The 18,616-nt window shown below is 38.8% G+C and overlaps 1 protein-coding gene across 1 annotated transcript in view; it reads right to left on the minus strand.

The window, feature by feature from the left end:
• LOC150080674 (uncharacterized) overlaps positions 1-18,616 on the minus strand; it is a 354,324-nt gene that overhangs the window by 189,029 nt on the left and 146,679 nt on the right. The window contains exon 8 of the mRNA XM_090381399.1: positions 9,687-9,773. Within this exon, the coding sequence (XP_090237525.1) occupies positions 9,687-9,773 (87 nt within the window). The remainder of the gene's footprint in view (positions 1-9,686; positions 9,774-18,616) is intronic.

Here is an 18,616-nt window from a genome sequence, read left to right on the forward strand (position 1 = left end):
TGGACTTTATTCAGAGATATCTGCAATTGCCGTTCAATGGATCTCATGTTCTGAGAATGGCAAGAAATAGAGAAATCATCAGCGTAAAGGTAGATCTGAATAATTGAGCTGAGAGTATTTGGAAGTTCTTTTGTGATGGAATCAATTCTAAGGGCAAAAAGGGTTGCACTCAGTACAGACCCTTGTGGTACTCCTTCTTCCTGTAAAAATGTCATAGAAAGCGAGTTGTGGTTTCGAACTTGAAATGAACGATTCTGGAGGAAGTTCTTGATGAATATAGGCAGGTTGCCTCGTAGACCAAGAGCATGGAGGTCACTGAGCATGCCATGACACCAGGTATTGTCAAACGTCTTCTCTATGTCTACAGAAACCATAACAAGATGTTCATTTTTAACAAAGGCATTACGAATTGCAGACTCAGCTTTGATCATGAGATCTAAGGAGGACCTGTTCTGGCTGATTATTACTCAGAAGATGTTGTGTTTGTATGACCCAAACAAGTCGATTATGGATTATTTTTTCAAGTAACATGAAAAAAGGCAACTGGAGAGGGATATTGGTCTGTAATTGTACGGACTGGTAGGATCTTTTCCAGGTTTCAAAAATGGCCAGAACTGTGGCATGGTGCCAACAGGTGGGGTAAAGGTTTTCAAGAAAGATTCGGTTATAGAAAACCAGAAGTATTTTTAAATTTTTTTTCTTCAAGATGTTGTAACATGATATAATATATTCCGTCTGGCAGAGAGGCACTATTACGTGTTGTTTTGATAGCATGTAGAAGTTTAGAATATTGAAGTGGAATTTAACTGATTATATGGAAGGAGTACAGAGGTTTGAAATTTGATGGATCGCCGTTCAAACATGGTCTTAATTTTCTGGAAATCCAGAGAGTAAGCTGATGCCGCTGAAACTTGGGCAAAGGTTTTGGCCAAGGCATTTGCAATGTCCTCAGGAGCAGAGAACTCTTGTCCATTCCACGAAAGAAATGGGGAAGAGGGCGTCGGAAATCTGCCTAATTTTCTTCCATATTAACCAGGAATTAGTGTTTTTGTTTACGGTAGAGGCAAACCGAATCCAGGAATTCTTTTTGGCTTGTCTTTGTTGAGATGTGCTTTTGCCCTTAGCTTCTTATAGTTAATAAGATTAACCATGGCTGGAGATCTATGAAAAGAATTCCACGCTTTATTTTTTAACTTCTTTGTTTTTGTGCATTCTTCATTCCACCAATAACTATGGTGCCGTTGGGAAGGAGGATTTGACAATGGAATTGAGCATTTAGCTGCAGATAATAGGTGACGTGATATAATCTGTAGCTTCATCTATCGGCTGTGTGTATAAATTTCTCATCCAGACTGCTGATTGAAATTTGACCTAGTTGGCATGAGAGAATTTCCATTTCCTACAGGGTTGTAATAATGGTAGTTGGGTAGTGAGCAGCTCGCAAATAATTGGAAAATGGTCACTTCCCATATGATCATCCAGAGTGGACCATTCCATGATTGGAAACAGAATCGGGGAGCATATTGATAGATCGATTGCAGAAGTTTGTCCAGTTGGTAACTGGATGTGAGTGGGTGCACCAGTATTAAGAAGAGTAAGGTTTGCTTCTCCAGAAAGGTTTCAATTAGTCGGCCATGTCTATCTAATTTAGTCAATCCCCATAAGGGGTGGTGGCCATTGAAATCCCCCAAGAGACAGATAGGGAAAGGTAATTGCATTAGAAGATTTTCAAGATCTTGGTAAGAGAAACTATGACTTGGTGGGAGATAGACTGATACTAGTGTTAATGCAACCTGGGCTATCAAACGTACGGCAACAACTTCAATATCAGTTTGCAAAACAATTTGTTTGGTAGGGATCTTTGTACTGACCAAAATGGCCATGCCCCCCACGGGCCACATTTGAAGTATTACGATCTTGTCGATAGACAGAATAGTTCTTTATGTTGGTAGAAATTTGAGACGTTAGGTAGGTTTCTTGTAAACAGAAACCAACTGGAGAGTAGCGGCTAATTAAGACTTGAATATCATTAAAGTTGCGATGATATCCTCTACAATTCCATTGTAGAATTTAAGGCATTACTGGTGTTTAGTTGAAGAAGCTGTATCTGACTGTTTCTTTAATGCGGCTGGCTTATGGCATTCAGGCTTTGGTTTGTCTTTTTTGGAGAAGAATGGCTGACTAATGTCCATATCTTCTTCCACATATAATTCTAAGATCGGTTCTTCCTGTCTGGATGAGTCAATTGTATCCATGGATGTTTCTTGGATATTCTTTTTTAAATGTGAGCTTCGATTACTCGATGTAGCTGGTAACGTAAGTGCAGTATTACTTGCCTGGTTCAACTGCTTAGGGTTGTTGTTGTTGTTTGGTTTTTAGGAGCATTAGCAACAAAGGCCATATTGCTCCGGAGATATGCGGTGGTCATTCCCTGACCTTTCCGCATCCTCCGTATTTGGTGGTCACAGGTTCAAACCCCCGGTATGATCAAGAGGCGTGTGCTACGCACTGCTGCTCCTGCCCACGTGGCTACGGAGGGCCCAACTGCTTAGGGATATTGGACTGTTGCTGAGAGAGAACAGTCCAAGCCCAGTCAGAGATTGAAGTGTTTGAAGGGACTGTAACATCAGTTTGGGTGGCTACTGATTGATATTTTTGCGATTGGTATTTATACTGGCATATGTATGCTTAGTCATACTGGGAACAACTACTTTCCTTGCTTCTTGAAAACTTACTTTATTTTCGATCTTATATTTCACAATCTTCTTTTCAGTTTTCCATTTGTCGCATGTCCATGAATAAGCAGGATGGTTGCCTTTACAGTTGGGGCAAGTCATTTCTTTTGCTGAGCAATCACTTTGAGTGTGATCAGAGGAACCACAATTAGGATAAACCTGATTTCCTCTACATGCCGTTTGAGAGTGGCCATACTTTTGGCACTTATAACATCTCAATGCCTTAGGAATATAAGGTCTAATGAGGCTTCTATCGATGATTGTAGATTTGGCATATTAAAGGTTAGAATAACATTCCTTGTAGGTGTGAGTGTACTTTATTTTTTCACCATAATTCTTTTCACAACAATGACATTTTGACTTTGAAGCTCTTGAGTTAACTCCTCCTCTGAGACATTCAATAGATCCCAGCTGGATATAACACCCTTAAGATGTATTTAGGGTTGCATGGGGAGAAACTTTTACTGGAATTCCAGCAAAGTTTGAAAGTTTTATCAGTTTCGCTGAATGTTTACTGTTCATTATTTCAACTAGTATGTCCCCTGATTGCAATCTCTTGACTGTCTTAGGAGATCCTGCTAGACTTTCCAGGTGTTTCTGGATAAGAAATGGAGATAGTCTACTAAGAGACTGATCTGCAAGAGAGTGCATTATGAGGAATGCAGGAAAATCTGTCGCCAATGAAGTGGTTTTCAAGCTCTTGGGTTGCGATGTGCCATGTTCCAAGTCTAACTCAGGCCGAGAGCTTGTCGGCTCTAGAGGAGGAAAAACATTTTGATCAATGTTTGCTCCTTTTCGCCCTTGGCAGATTAGCTTTTCTGCCAAGGTTTCCGGCCCCGCCACGGGGAGGCAGGAGCAGGAGCCTGGTGCAATCAGGCGTAAAGTAGTAAGTGTTAGTAATAGAAGTAAGAAAAAATAAGAAAGATGGTTTTTCTTTCTTGCTCTGCACAAGTACTTTTGTAACAGTAGCTGTTATAAATAAATGAATTTCTTAAGGATAGGAACTTCAAAGAACTATAAATTGCTTTTGATAATCGCTCTTTACGCACAGAGAAAATGCTCGATCACAATCGCTTGGCACCCGGGGCCTATCACTTTTGGGGATTACCCTGACTTCTAATCTCTCTCGGCACAAGCACATTACAAATATTGCTTCATCTGCATCTAAAAAACTTGGTTTTCTCTTTCGCTCTCAGCGTTACTTTTCTTCCAAACAGCTGTTCACTCTGTACAAATCGCAAATCCGCCCTACCATGGAATATTGCTCCCACATCAGGGCGGTGCCCCCAAAACCTCTCTCAGGCTTCTAGATTCCATTCAGAAGAGGGCAGTTAGGTTAATGACTCCTCTCTAACAGAGTCTCTCCACTCGCTGTCTCATAGACGTACTGTTTCTGCTGCATGCCTTTTCTACAGGTACTTCCATGGGCACTGTTCTTCGGAATTGGCTTCTATAATTCCTACTCTCTCTTTCAAAACAGTCCGAACACGTGCCGCCACCAGCCAACATCCATTTACTGTCTAACTTCAAACTCACAGAACCAACTTTTCATCTTCCTTGTTTATTCATTCAACTACCGTTGGAAAAACCTTCCTTCATACGTATTTCCAGAAAATTACAGTCTACTGAAGTTCAAGTCTAATGTCAACAAATATCCTCTTTCATCTTCTCAACCTCCAACCCAAGCACGGTACTAAGTACTACAGGTTCTAATACCTCTCGTGTATGGGGTTTTCATAAAAAATATATATATATATATATATATGCAAAATTTCATTACTTTATACAGCATGTCCACCCCCCCCACTTTTTCTTACTATTGAATACACCATGAATTATCAACCAAATAGAGCAAACCTATCTGCAAAGAGATCTAAACCTCCTAAAAAATTAAACACTCACAAATATACGTGGTCTCAGTTCTAATCTTAATGATGTCCACTTGCACTTACTGTCTGCCAAACCCCATGTACTTTTTCTGACAGAATCTCAGTTATCAGTTGATTAAACCACTGCTCATCTCAGTTGCCCAAATTTTTTGTATGATTACTTTTGCCTCAAAGGTGGTACTTGTGCATATGTCCATTCCGATATTCCCAAACAGAGGCTTGGTAACTTGGAATCTCCTCTTTTTGATCTTCTCTGGCTTAAAATTTATCGGCCTCATTCTGTCCAATTCGTGTGTTGTCTCTACCATTCTCCCAACTCCACTAATCACTTGGAACTCTTTGACTTCCTCTCTTTGCAACTTGACTTTCTCCAGTCCAACTTTCCTAACAGTGAGGTAATGGTAATTTTCCTAGGCAATTTTAATGTTCACAACTCCAGTTGGCTTCCGTTTTCTAGTCACATAGACCCAGCTGGTTGAGATGCGGAGGCTTTTGCAACTGCTAATGACCTTGCACAGATTGTTCATTTATCTACCAGAATATCGGACAATCCTAACCATACAGCCAACAAGGGTGACCTTTTTCTCACAAACAACCCTTCTAAGTACATGGTCGAAGTGAGTGGTCCTTTAGGCACCTCAGGTCTCAATTTGGTAATTGTCTCTTCTCCTATGGAGCCTTTATCCCATGGCTATTCCCAACATCGTGTTGCTTGGCATTACAAAAATGCAGAATGGGATGACCTGCGAGATTTCTTTTCCTTGGTCGGATTACTGTTTCAAAACTTCTGATGTCAATATTTGCTCAGATCGTGTCAGCGAAATTATTCTTGTAGGGATAGAATCCTTTATTCCACACTCCACTTTAAAATCTTGTCCTTTATACAAACCTTGGTTTTCCAATAAATGTGCTAAGGCTGTTCAAGAGAAGAATGTTGCATATATCGTAATTGGCTTGTTTTCAATTCTTCAGTTTTATTTTTGCCTACACCAAAGCTCGCAACAATTGTAAAGCAATTATTAATCAATCCCAACTAGATTTTGAATAGGCAAAGAGTAGAAAACTTGCTTCTTGCCCTAATGGTAGCCAAGCATTCTGGTCTCTTGCCAAAACTATTGGCCGTAACTTTTGCCCATCTCTGCCCCCACCTCTGTCAAAATCAGATGGTTCTATTCTCACTTCAGCCAAGGATAAAGCTGACCTGTTAGCATCTCATTTTTCTTTCAACTCATGTATTAATGATCTCGGTAAAACACCTCCCACCATTCCCAACACACTCCATTCAATGCCTTTTGTGGTCTTCTGTCAAAAGGAAAATCAGAAGGATTTTGATGAATCTTGATGCTAAGAAAGCTCTAGGTCCTGTTGGTATTTCTCCACTTGTTCTCAAAATCTGCGCTTCTGAACGTATTCCTGTTCTTTGCCGCCTTTTTTCACTTTCTTATTCGAAAGGTGATCAACGATCGCCAGTACAGAATCCGTCAGTGTCAATCCACTGGTGATATTCTGGCTTATGTTACCCATTTATGGACAAATTCAATAGAAAAATTTGTCCATAAATGGGTAATGGGTATTTGTCCATAAATGGGTAATGGGTAATGTCATTTCAATAGAAAAATGACACAAGCAGTTGCTCTTGATGACACCTCAAAAGCTTTCAATCGTGTTTGGCAATAATAAACAAGCTTCCAACTTATGGTTTGCCAAATGTTTTTTGTAAGGTTATCCAGTTTTCTCTCTAATCACTCACAGTTGTTGTTGTTATTTAGTTTTTAGGAGCATTAACAACTAAGGCCATATTGCAATATGGCCCTTTAAAATAATTGAAATATTCTAAATAAAATTTTTGAATATTTTAAATTTTAGGTTATCATTATACATGTATTTATTTATTCATCATACCTGATATCCTTCCTGATGAGGTAGAACATGCGTTGAAGAAAATGAAGAATCAGAAAGCCCCAGGGGAAGATGAAGTTACTGTAGAGTTGTTAAAATTGGGAGGAAGAGACATGACACAAAAACTGGCAAGACTCTTCACGAAATGAATTAGAAAAGGTGTGACGCCTAAGTAGTGGAATAATGCAATCATAGTTTTGCTGCATAAGAAATGAGATAAATCAGAAATTGGAAATTACAGACCAATTAGCTTTTTATACCACATCTACAAGTTGTTCACAAGGGTCATAACTAACAGATTAGAAAGAATACTTGATGAGAATCAACTGAAAGAGCAAGTTGGCTTTAGGACAAGATTCTCAACTATGGATCACCTTCATGTAATGTCACAGCTAATGGAGAAAGCAAATGAATATAAAACACCATTATGCCTGGCACATGTGGATTATGAAAAGGCATTTGACTCCATACATCATAATGTAATGTTTCGGACACTGGAAAGACAAGGCATAGATACCCCATATATTATGATTTTGGAGAAAATATGAGAATGCCAACTCCTTTATTAGACTAGAAAAAGACAGTGGTAAATTTAAAATTGAAAAAGGAGTTCGAGACACAATATCCCCGAAGTTGTTTACTGCTGCCCTTGAGTAAGCCTTCAGAATATTAGACTGGTCGCAGAAAGGAGTCAATGTGAATGGAGAGTACCTAAACCATTTACGATTTGCAGATGACATTGTGGTCATAAGTCACGATCCCAAAGAATTAGAGGGAAATCTTAACCAGTTATGCAGCGTTAGTAAGGATTTTGGACTAAAGAAGAATATGGCTAAAACAAAAGTAATGATGAACAAGTATGCCACAGAAAGGGATATAATGATTGAAGGAGCAGTAATTAAAAAGGTGGAGTCATATACTTATCTGGGACAAGTCATTAGCTGTAATAATGATAAATGGCTAGAAGTCAAGAGAAGAGTCAATTTTAGATGGATAGCATTCAGGAAATATAGTCACATACTGAGGAGCAATATCCCAATTTGTCTGAAATGTAAAATAATGAACCAATGCATACTCACCACCATTCTTATGGTGGTGAGTATGCATTGGATAACATTCTTAAGAACATTCTTATCAAAACTAAAGAACTAAAATGGTCTTAGGCAGGACACATAGCTCGAAGACACGAGGACAGATGGACTAAGAAAATAAAAGAATGATACCCAAGAGGAGCTAGAAGAAAACCTGGAAGACAACAATGGAGATGGACAGATGAAATTCATGAGTTTGTGAGTAGTAAATGGATGGCCATTGCACAAAACAGAAGGAACTGGAAAGTTGCTGGATAGGCCTTCATCCTGCAGTGGATTGAAAATAGCTGATGATGATGATGATGATATATTTATTTATTTATTCACCTTAATATTGAAAAGCAGTGATCTTTTCAGGTTGTAAATTTTCTAAAGTGAGCATTTAAAAGTAAAAGTAAGGTAATTTTTTAAAATAACAAAAGTAAAGTATTTTTTAAAAAATGACAAAAGTAAAGTACTTTTAAAAAAAAAAACAAAAGTCATATTTTCATAATTTTAAATATTGATTTATTTTTTAGATTTTAATAAAATCTAAAAAATAAATCAATGACATAGATTTGTTGCACATAAAAATGTTGGTAATTTGCATTTTTTATATATTTCTTAAAAAAACAGTTAACACGAAAATGGAAACTTCCTTTTACAAGTACCAAGATATGGAAAATGTAACACACTAATTTTTCTCAAATCAGTGCAGTCCGTGAAACAAATCTAACTTTGAATACGGCCCCTGTACGGGAAAAGGTTAGACACAACCGATCTAGGAAAAGGTGTGAATCTCCATAAAAGAATAAAGTTCATTCTATCTGTATGGGATTCCATGATATTCTTGGGATAAATTTCATCAACTTTCAATGAATTTCATCACGCTTGTTATGTGGCCACAGAATTCAAACACTTTGTATCTCTTCCCTTCATGCATACTACTGACAGTTGTTCAGTTGATAGCTTTCTATATAACTGTTTGAGAATGATAGCTGTACTGACATTCTCAAACATATATATTGAAAGCTATTTTCACAGAGTTATCACGTGACCAGAACTTGTTAAATGATGTGATGCACAAAAGAAAATCTTTCAAAAAATTTTTTCATTCACCTACCTAGCTTTTTTTTTTTTTTTTTTTTTTTTTTAAAGGATAGAAGCAAGAGCAAGTGTCTTTTATAAGGACAATTAATACTCTCATATAAATTTTTCATTAAACCAACAAGAAAACACATTGACTGCAATCCCAAAAACCTATTGTGTGCAAGCATTACATAAATCATAATAAGCACAACCTAATTTTTTTATGACAATTTCTCCACAAATCGAGTTCTCATCCTTGTACAAATCACTGATGCAACAAATTGTTTCTCAACCCACAGTACATAGCCTTCTTGTTTGCACAGGATTTTTCCTCTCCTTTAAGTATCTTAAGTACCACATACCAGAAATTTACACTGTATTAGCAGCTAAGGCCATATTGCTCCGGGGATATGCGGTGGTCATTCCCTGACCTTTCCGCATCCTCCGTATTTGGTGGTCATGGGCTCGAACCCCGGTCTAATCAAGAAGCATGTGCTAGGCACTGCTGCTCCTGCCCACCTGGCTACGGAGGCGCCACACACACATTGTATAATGGAATCTAAATTACAAGTTTAGTAAACCTCATCAACCGCTTCAGCTAACAAACTCTCCTGTGAGTAAGTGAATAAAACTCATATTTTGCCTTCTCTCAGTTCACTTCATCTACAGTACTATGAACCACAGAAGAAATACTGTGGGCAACAACAGCAGTTCTCCACTGAAACAACCCTATCAATAATACAATGTCTAATGGTTCTTTTTGTTTCCCTGTGTATAATGTAAATACAAAGCACCACTCCAAAGAATGATTCAACATAAAAACAAAAAAGTCAGGATGAAATATTACTTTTCACTATATATTTCAATAATTTACATGCTTCACTGAGAATGGTAAAGAAGCAAACAAATTCAATATGGAAGAAAGGAGGTCATTCAGCTTGTATTAATGAGATTCTGTAGTTACTTGCAAATAATATTAATACAGAACTATAAATGTAACTTACATTGGGTCCAAGTATTTTTTCTCTAACAGGATAAGTTACAGGGATATGTTCCAGGCCTACAAAAACTTTATCTTGTACAAAATGTAGCTGAAATATAAATTAAATATTTATATAAACATTTATATAAATAGATATGGATTCATTTTGTTTATCTATTATTATGATGGTTCAAAACGTTCATAGAATGAATGCAAATATACAACATAACTAAGAATCTATGTTATGTGATGATTTTTTTCATGAAATTTTTCTGCCTAAATAGCCACTTTTATACCACATGGTTTTTTAAAAAAAATTAGTTTATCAGCCTTATTGTCTAAAAATGTACTATATAATTAATAATGTTTTGGGAACTTTGCTAGAACCCATCATCAGACCATACTTGGCTGCACTAAAGAACAGAAAAAACAAATTGTTACAATTAATAATTAATTAATTTATGCATTTCTACAAACATCAAATTATCTATAATTTGTAAGTTTTATACAAATAAAGATAAAAGTAAATCAGATGCTGGCTTAGTGTATTTTTCTGTGTCAACAGCCTCCTGTCTTGCCGAATGACTAAGTCTCCTTCATTCGGTCAAGAGGTGCTGTTAACAGCTCATTTTATACATATGATGGATGTGGGTGTGAATGTTATCATCTTATTAATTGACAAATGATAGACTCTGCCAGGTCCTATATCCTGGCGCCCAATACTTCTTGTTCAAATGTGCCTTGGTTTTTTCCAGAATGGTTAGTTAAGCCTCAGCCTCAAAACTTCCTTGGTTGTGGTTATGCCAGTCTTGGGTGGTGGTGGGGAGGGGAAGGGTTGGTTGACTTTCTTGTCTGGAACTTTCTTTTTTGCTTTTTTTTTTTTTGAAGTCTTCTTCTACTGTTCCTTTAAGGACGTTGAAATATTGTTGACCAAATTCTATACCTTGTTTTCTGTTTATAGAGTTGGCTCTGAACCTTTTTATAAATGTTTCTTTAAATTTTCTTATACTGTATAGCTGAAAGGACTGTAGGGTTGCTAAATTGCCAAACAGCTTTGCATTGGAATGCATGGAAGGCAGTGTTGGATTTGTTTATTTTCCCATATTGGACGTCCTGTTTACTCTTTTAGTCTGGAACTGAGGTGCATACAAAATTCCCCTATGTAGCTATCTCCACAGTTACAATATATTTTATAAATCAGTCCTCTAGAATTGTTCGTTGAATATTTTACTATTTGTTTTGCAGAAAATGATCCTTTGAAAAATGTTCTGACTCCATATTTCCTTCCTTCTTTAGCTATTTTTTCGCTAATGTTAGGTACATATGGTATGCAGATGGATGGTCTTTTTTGTAAGTTTTGGCTCAGGTTGGTTGAAGGCTTCGATGCTATTCTCTATTGTTTTCTTTATGATATGGAGAGGGAATTCATTATTTAAGGCAAGTTTGGTGATTGCGTGTAATTCTTTTTGGAGGGTTCCCCTTTTGCAAATTTGGTGGGCTCTTAAAATAAATGATTTCAGTGTTCTGACCTTCATAATTCATTTCAGTTTTCTGACCTTCATAGAGTGGGGATGGCATGATTTCTAATTCAAGAGATGTTTATATCCATTAGTTTCTTGAAGACTTCCATTTGTATACCTGTGAGTTGTCTGATAAATAAGATGTCAAGGAGAGGTGGGCTCTCTTTGTTTTCGATTTCCATTTTGAATTTTATATTCTCGTAGAAGCTGTTGAAGAGAATAACACTAACTGCATTATTCATAACCAAAAAAATGTATTTGGGAAATCAGCTAAAAAATACTTGAACAGAAATGACATATGTTCACGATTAACTTCAAGATAAATAATTTTTTTTTTTTTTTTTTTTTGTAAACCCCAAACATGAGAGGTATTAGAACCTATAGTACTTAATACCGTGCTTGGGTTGGAGGTTGAGTAGACGAAAGAAGATATTTGTTGACATTCGACTTGAACTTCTGTAGACTGTAATTTTCAGGAAATACATATGAAGGAAGGTTGTTCCAGAAACCGGCAGTTGAATGAATAAATGAGGAAGATGAAAAGTTGGTTCTGTGGGTTTGAAGTTGGATAGCAAATGGATGTTGGCTGGTGGCGGCACGTGTTCGGACTGTTTTGAAAGAGAGAGAAAGAGCGGGAATTATAGAAGCCAATTCAGAAGAACAGTGCCCATGGAAGTATCTGTAGAAGAGGCATGCAGCAGAAACAGTACATCTATGAGAGAGCGAGTGGAGAGACTCTGTTAGAGATGAATCATTAATTATCCTAACTGCCCTCTTCTGAATGGAATCAAGAAGCCTGAGAGAGGTTTTGGGGGCACCGCCCCAGATGTGGGAACAATATTCCATGGCAGGGCAGATTTGCGATTTATACAGAGTGAGAAGCAGTTTGGAAGAAAAGTAACGCCGAGAGTGAAAGAGAAAACTAAGTTTTTTAGATGCAGAGGAAGCAATATTTCTAATGTGCTTGTGCTAAGAGAGATTAGAAGTCAGGGTAATCCCCAAAAGAGATATATCATTTTGTCTGGAAATCGGAGTGTCACTAAAGATAAGTATAGGAGCAGAAGAATCCTTTTTGAGAGATATAAGACAAGACTGAGTTTTAGAAGGGTTGAAATCAACTAGGTTGTCTTTGCCCCAAGAGAATTACCTGAAGATCGGCATTTAAGGAATTGGTAGCAGATTTTCGAGAAGTTGCAGCTGAATGAGCAGGGCAAGGTTTCTCAAAATGGAAAGTGGAATGCAATGTGCTATCATCGGCAAAACTATGGATAGGATTTCCAGTCAATGGAAGAAGGTCATTAATATACAAGAGGAAAAGAGTGAGGGAAAGAACTGAACCTTGGGGGGATACCAGCATTAGTGGAGAAGTTAGAAGACAGAGAGCCATCTACCATCACTCTCAGTGACCAATCAGAGAGAAAACTGGATAACCAATTACAAAAAATATTTGGCAAACCATAAAATAGAAGCTTGTTTAGAAGACCTTTATGCCAAAAATGATCGAAAGCCTTTGAGATGTCAAGAGCAACTACTTCTGTTTCACCGAACCTTTCCTTTGAATTAGTGAATAAATGAGTAACATAAGCCAGAATATCACCAGTGGATCGACACTGAAGAAATCAATACTGGTGATCGTTGATCAGACGGAAGGTTTCTAGGTAGTTTAAGAGTTAGCGGTTAATGGATTTCTCCATTACTTTAGAAAGAGTAGAAGTAATTGCAATGGGACGATAATTAGATGGGAGGGATTTGTCACCCTTTTTAGGAACTGGCTGGATATGAGCAAATTTCCAAGCAGAAGGAAAAACACCTTTGAAACAAGAAAAGTGAAAAAAGGCGGCAAAGAATAGGAGTAAGTTCAGGAGCACAGGTTTTGAGAACAAGTGGAGAAATACCATCGGGACCTGGAGCTTTCTTAGCATCAAGATTCGTCAAAATCCTTCTAACATCCTTTTGATGGAAGACCACAGGAGGCATTGAATGGAGCGTGTTGGGAATGGTGCGAGGTGTTTTACCAAGATCATTAATACATGAGTTGGAAGAAAAATTGGATGCTAGCAGGTTAGCTTTATCCTTGGCTGAAGTGACAACAGAAACATCTGGTTTGGACAGAGGTGGGAGCAGAGATGGGAAAAAGTTGCTTTGGCAAGAGACCAGAATGCTCGGCTAACATTAGGGCAAGAAGGAAGTTTTGTACTCTTAGCCTGTTCAAACTCTAGTTTGGACTGATTAATAACTGCTTTACAATTGTTGCGAGCTTTGGTGAAGGCAGAACATGAAACTGAAGAATTAGAAACAAGCCAATTACGATATGCAACATTCTTCTCTTGAACAGCCTTAACACATTTATTGGAAAACCAAGGTTTAGATAAAGGATGAGATTTTAAAGTGGAGTGCGGGATAAAGGATTCCATTCCTGCAAGAATAATTTCACTGACATGATCTGAGCAAACGCTGACATCAGAAGTTTTGAAACAGTAATCTGACCAAGGAAAAGAAGAAAAGAAATCTCGCAGGTTATCCCATTTTGCGTTCTTGTAATGCCAAACAACATGCGGTTTGGGAATAGCCATGAGATAAAGGCACCACTGGAGAAGAGACAATCATCAAGTTGTGATCTGAAGTGCCTAAAGGACTTCTCACTTCGACCGTTTACTTAGAAGGGTTGATTGTGAGAAAAAGATCAAGCGTATTGGCTGTATGATTAGGATTGTCCTGTATTCTTGTAGGAAAATGAACAGTCTGTGCAAGGTCATTAGTAATTGCAAAAGCCTCAGCATCTCGACCAACTGGGTCGGTGTGACTAGAAAACGGAAGCCAGCTGGAGTTATGAACACTAAAATCACCAAGGAAGGTAGGACTGGAGAAAGTCAAGTTGCAAAGAGAGGAAGTCAAAGAGCTCCAAGTAATTAGTGGATTTGGGAGAACGGTAGAGACAACAGATGAATTTGACAGAATGAGGTAGAGAGAGATTTTAAGCCAGAGAAGATCAAAGAGAGGAGATTACAAATTGCCAAGTCTCTGACAGAGAATATCAGAACGGACATATGCACAAGTACCACCTTTGAGGCGAAAGGAATCACACAGCGAATAATTTGGGCATCTGAGATGAGCAGTAGTTGAATAAACCGATAGCTGAGATTCTGTCAGAAAAAGTACATGGGGTTTGGCAGACTGCAAGTGAAAATGGACATCGTTAAGGTTAGAAATGAGACCACGTATATTTGTGAAATGAATTAGGAAGTGCTGGGAAGATTTAGATCTTTTCGCAGATAAGCTTGCTCCATTAGTTTGACAATTCATGGTGTATTCAATAGTAAGAAAAAGTGTGTGGGACATGCTGTATGAAGTAATGAAATTTTTGGATATGTTGTACAGATGGTAAGAATATGCCCAGACCCAGATCCTTGACATAACGTGGCCTCGACAATGCTCCCCACATACACACTACTCGGACTCCCTCCAGTCACTATCTGGCAGAGTAGAGGTAGCAAGATTATACACTAGCTGATCGGGAAGACTCCTAGAGAGTTACCAATAGGTTTGGTCCAGTGTACTAACTAGCGGCTGGCCTGCGAATACCGTTTTACAGCTGTACCCTCGAAATGTAAGGAATATTGGATCTCGTCACAATGTTCATTAGCAGTAGTAGAGGCATATGATGCAAGAAAGCAAGCTTATGCAGCATCAGCCAGAAGAAAAAAAAACTTTCACTTCACCCCTCCGTTCATTTGAAATACCGGTCCAGCTGAGCCTTAAATTTATTTTGGCTATCAACTTCCACAACAAGGAATGGAAGTCTGTTCCACCAACCAACTACCCGCTGGATAAGGGCAAATTTCTGGACATCTATCCTACATCTGTCTTTCCTCAATTTGAATGTATGGACTCTCATGTGATTATTCTGAGCAAGAGGCAGAATCCCATCAGCATTGGGCATGCTCAAACCATTCAAGGCTTTATACACCTCTATCAGATCATCTCGCCGGTGCCTAGTCTCCAGACACTGTAATTTTCAAAACTTAAGCCTTTCTTCGTAAGAGCAATCCTTTGTTCCATTCACTAACCTAGTTGCCCTTCTATGTACTCGTTCCAGCAGCTCTACATCCTTGAAATGAGACCTCCAGACCTGTATACAGTACTCAAGGTGTGGCCTGACCATTGCCTTATAAAAGGGAATAATCACCTCCTTATCCCTGCTAGAAAACTTCCTATATATCATTGATAAGACACGATGAGCTACTCTTGCAGCCTGTCTGCACTGCTCACAGAACTTCATATCAGCCTGCACAATTACCCCCAGGTCCTTTTCATTCTCTACCACTGTCAGTGTAGTACCACAGAGTTGATACGTTGCTCTGGGGTTGCTGTTTCCCATATGTAGTACTTTACATTTGTCAATGTTAAACTTCATTTGCCACCTCTCAGCCCATCTGCTCAACCTTTCCAGATCCTATTGCAGCAGCATAGAGTCAGTAGTGTCCTTAACAACCCTGCCAACTTTTGTATCGTCTGCAAACTTGGACATTAAGCTTGATATTATTTATAAATACAGAAACAATAATGGACCCAAAACTGAACCCTGAGGGACTCCACTGATAACATCAGTCCACGATGAGCAGTGTCCACTGATTACCACTCTCTGTCTTCTCCCCCTCAACCATCCCTTTATCCATAGCAGTAATTTGCCTCCAATGCCACACTGCTCCAATTTGTTCAGCAGTCGTCCATGTGCAACAGAATCAAAGGCCACATATCAGATCCAAATATATAATATCAAAGTTATTCCCTGCATCCAGTTCTTTTGTGACTGCATCATAGTATCCAATCAAATTGGTCAGGCAAGACTTCCCCTTAACAAAACCATGATGTGTCCGAGCTATAACTGAAGTCTTGTCTAGATCCTGCAGTGCTTCTTTAACCAGTGCCTAAATTAATTTTCCTGGAATAGAAGTTAAACTCACAGGTCTATAATTACTTGTGTCAGCCTTTGATCCTCCTTTGTGAATTGGGGTCACATTTGCACATTTCCAGTCTATGGGTACCTCCCCTGAGTCCAAGGAAGCTCTCATAATTATGGCTAAGGGTTTGTTTACTTCTTTTGCTGCCTCCTTTAATATAACTGGATAGATCCCATCCACCCCAGATGCCTTTCTTGTGTTTATTTCAACAATTTCTCCTCCACTCAGTTATTACAAGATTATCTAGATTACTGCCAGAGATGAATACACCTCAGGCAATCCCCTCGCTGAATAACTCCTCATGTGTGAATGTCGATGCAAAATATTCATTTAGCTACCTGAGCAGGATCATCAACAGTTGAACCATCGATATCAATTGGACCAATCTGATTCATCTCCTTCCTTCTAGAGTTTACATAAGTAAAGAACTCTTTGCTGTTTTTCGTAGCATCGCTTGCCAAAGATTTCTCGTAATCTGCCTTCGCCTGCCTATCCTCCTTTGTAACTTGGTTACAGATCAACTTGTATCTATCATAGGCTTCTGTGTCACGTGTTAATTTGTATGTATCCCATGCATTTTTCTTCTCTGCCATATGTGTCATTAGTTCATCTGACATCTACTTAGGCCTAAATCTTGAACAATATTTCTTAGTTGACATGTAAAGCCTAGTAGCTTCCAAGATAAGTTCTTTGAATGCTTCCCATTTTGAATTTGCTGTTGGTAACATTATCAGTTGGACCCACTGTATAGAATTTAAATACTGTCTCAGACCATCGTAGTTGCCTTTACGAAAGCAATAACCCTTCCCTTTATCCCTGATGGTAGTTATCTCTTTGAGTAAATCCCACTTCAGCACACTGTGATCACTGCCATCTAGTGGTTCCTCTATCTGCAGATTCTTAAAGCATGAAGAATCACTACTGATAATCAAATCAAGAGTATTACTCCCTCTAGTTGCCTCCCGAACATGCTGATGTAGAAAACAATCATGCAATAAATCCATAAAAGCCTTGCTAGTGTGAGTGACCAACCCACAAATTCCAGTCAATATCTGGGAAATTAAAATACCCCATTATAATTCTCTGATTTACTGGCCCACTATTTCCCTGTACAGTTTCTTATTATACTCATCAGAGTCATTAGGCCTATAGCATACTCCTATTCTCAATTTTGATCTCCCAGTGCGTATGTCACACGAAACTGACTCGACACTGCACTGTCCAGCAATGTCGACTGGTTTCACTTCCTTGGATTTTATTTGTTTCTTAACTAATAGCATAACCCCTCCTCCCTTCCTATTATGTCTATCCTTTCTGTAGACGTTGTACTCCCAAAATTTCAGTTCTGCATTCCTTATATCTGTGTGACACCACGTCTCTGATATATCCCAACAATATCCGCCTTTGATGCTTTGAGCAATACCTCAAATTCATCAAATTTATTTACCAAACTCCTAGCATTGGTGTACACGCAAGTATACATGCCTGTTCTTTTTCTTAGCTACCCTAACACAACTGATGTGTTTACTTGTACCGCAATGACTCCCAGCAGTCTCTGAAATATCCTGCATTTTGTTTTCCAGGCTTCTGCTCATTCCAATAGAAGCAGTGCAAGAATCACTTTCACCTCTGCCAGTGGCTACTGTTAATCTATTAGTCTATTGTATCCCCCCCCCCCCCAAGCTAGCAGTTTTCCGACCCACCTAACACTGCCTCGATAGCATCAGCAAATATTCTTGCACCCTTTCTATTTAAGTGTATCCCATCCCTGTAGAAGCAGTCCCTTCTGTTAACAAGTACAGACCAGGCTGAAAAAAATTCTACCCCTTGAGCCTTGCACAATCTTTCCAGGGCCAAATTGATCGACAAGGCTCTCATCATATAATTCCTCCTATCGTGTCTGGGCAGAATTGCAGACACTTTTAAATTCAACCCTAATTCACAGTTTTTTTTCAACAGTGACCTGTACTTGTTAAGTAATTCTGCCGGTCTCCTACTCTCAATATCATTAGTGCCAACTATATCACCTTTTGTGCCATTAAAAGATATCCACTCTACAACGTCATCAACCTTTGCCTCTGGCAGACACACCGTGATCATGTTCCACCTATCCTTTTTACAAAGCATGTTTCCCTGACAACAGAGTCACCAACAACTACTAGTTCCGTGGGACCAGCACATTCTGCCTTGGGGGTTGCCGCTGTGTTGCGTGATGACCAAGTGCAAGCTCTGCCGTTGATGTGGGCAGCCGAGGGCTTGATGGGCCCCCTCACTTTAAATCCTTCGAGGGCATCCACCCTGCCCTTCAAGCTCTCGTATAGGCCCATAACAACGCTGAGTTGTCGCCTGATTTCGTTACACTCCTTGCATCGTGCGCACACAAAGACATCCCCCCCATGGCAATATCATGTCCCATACCCGATTGTTCCACAAACGTCATGCAAGCAGTGCATTTTAAAATGCTGTGATTC

Source organism: Mastigoproctus giganteus, chromosome 9, assembly GCF_048544385.1.
Source record: "Mastigoproctus giganteus isolate SK-2022 chromosome 9, ASM4854438v1, whole genome shotgun sequence".
Classification (NCBI taxonomy): Eukaryota; Metazoa; Arthropoda; class Arachnida; order Uropygi; family Thelyphonidae; genus Mastigoproctus; species Mastigoproctus giganteus.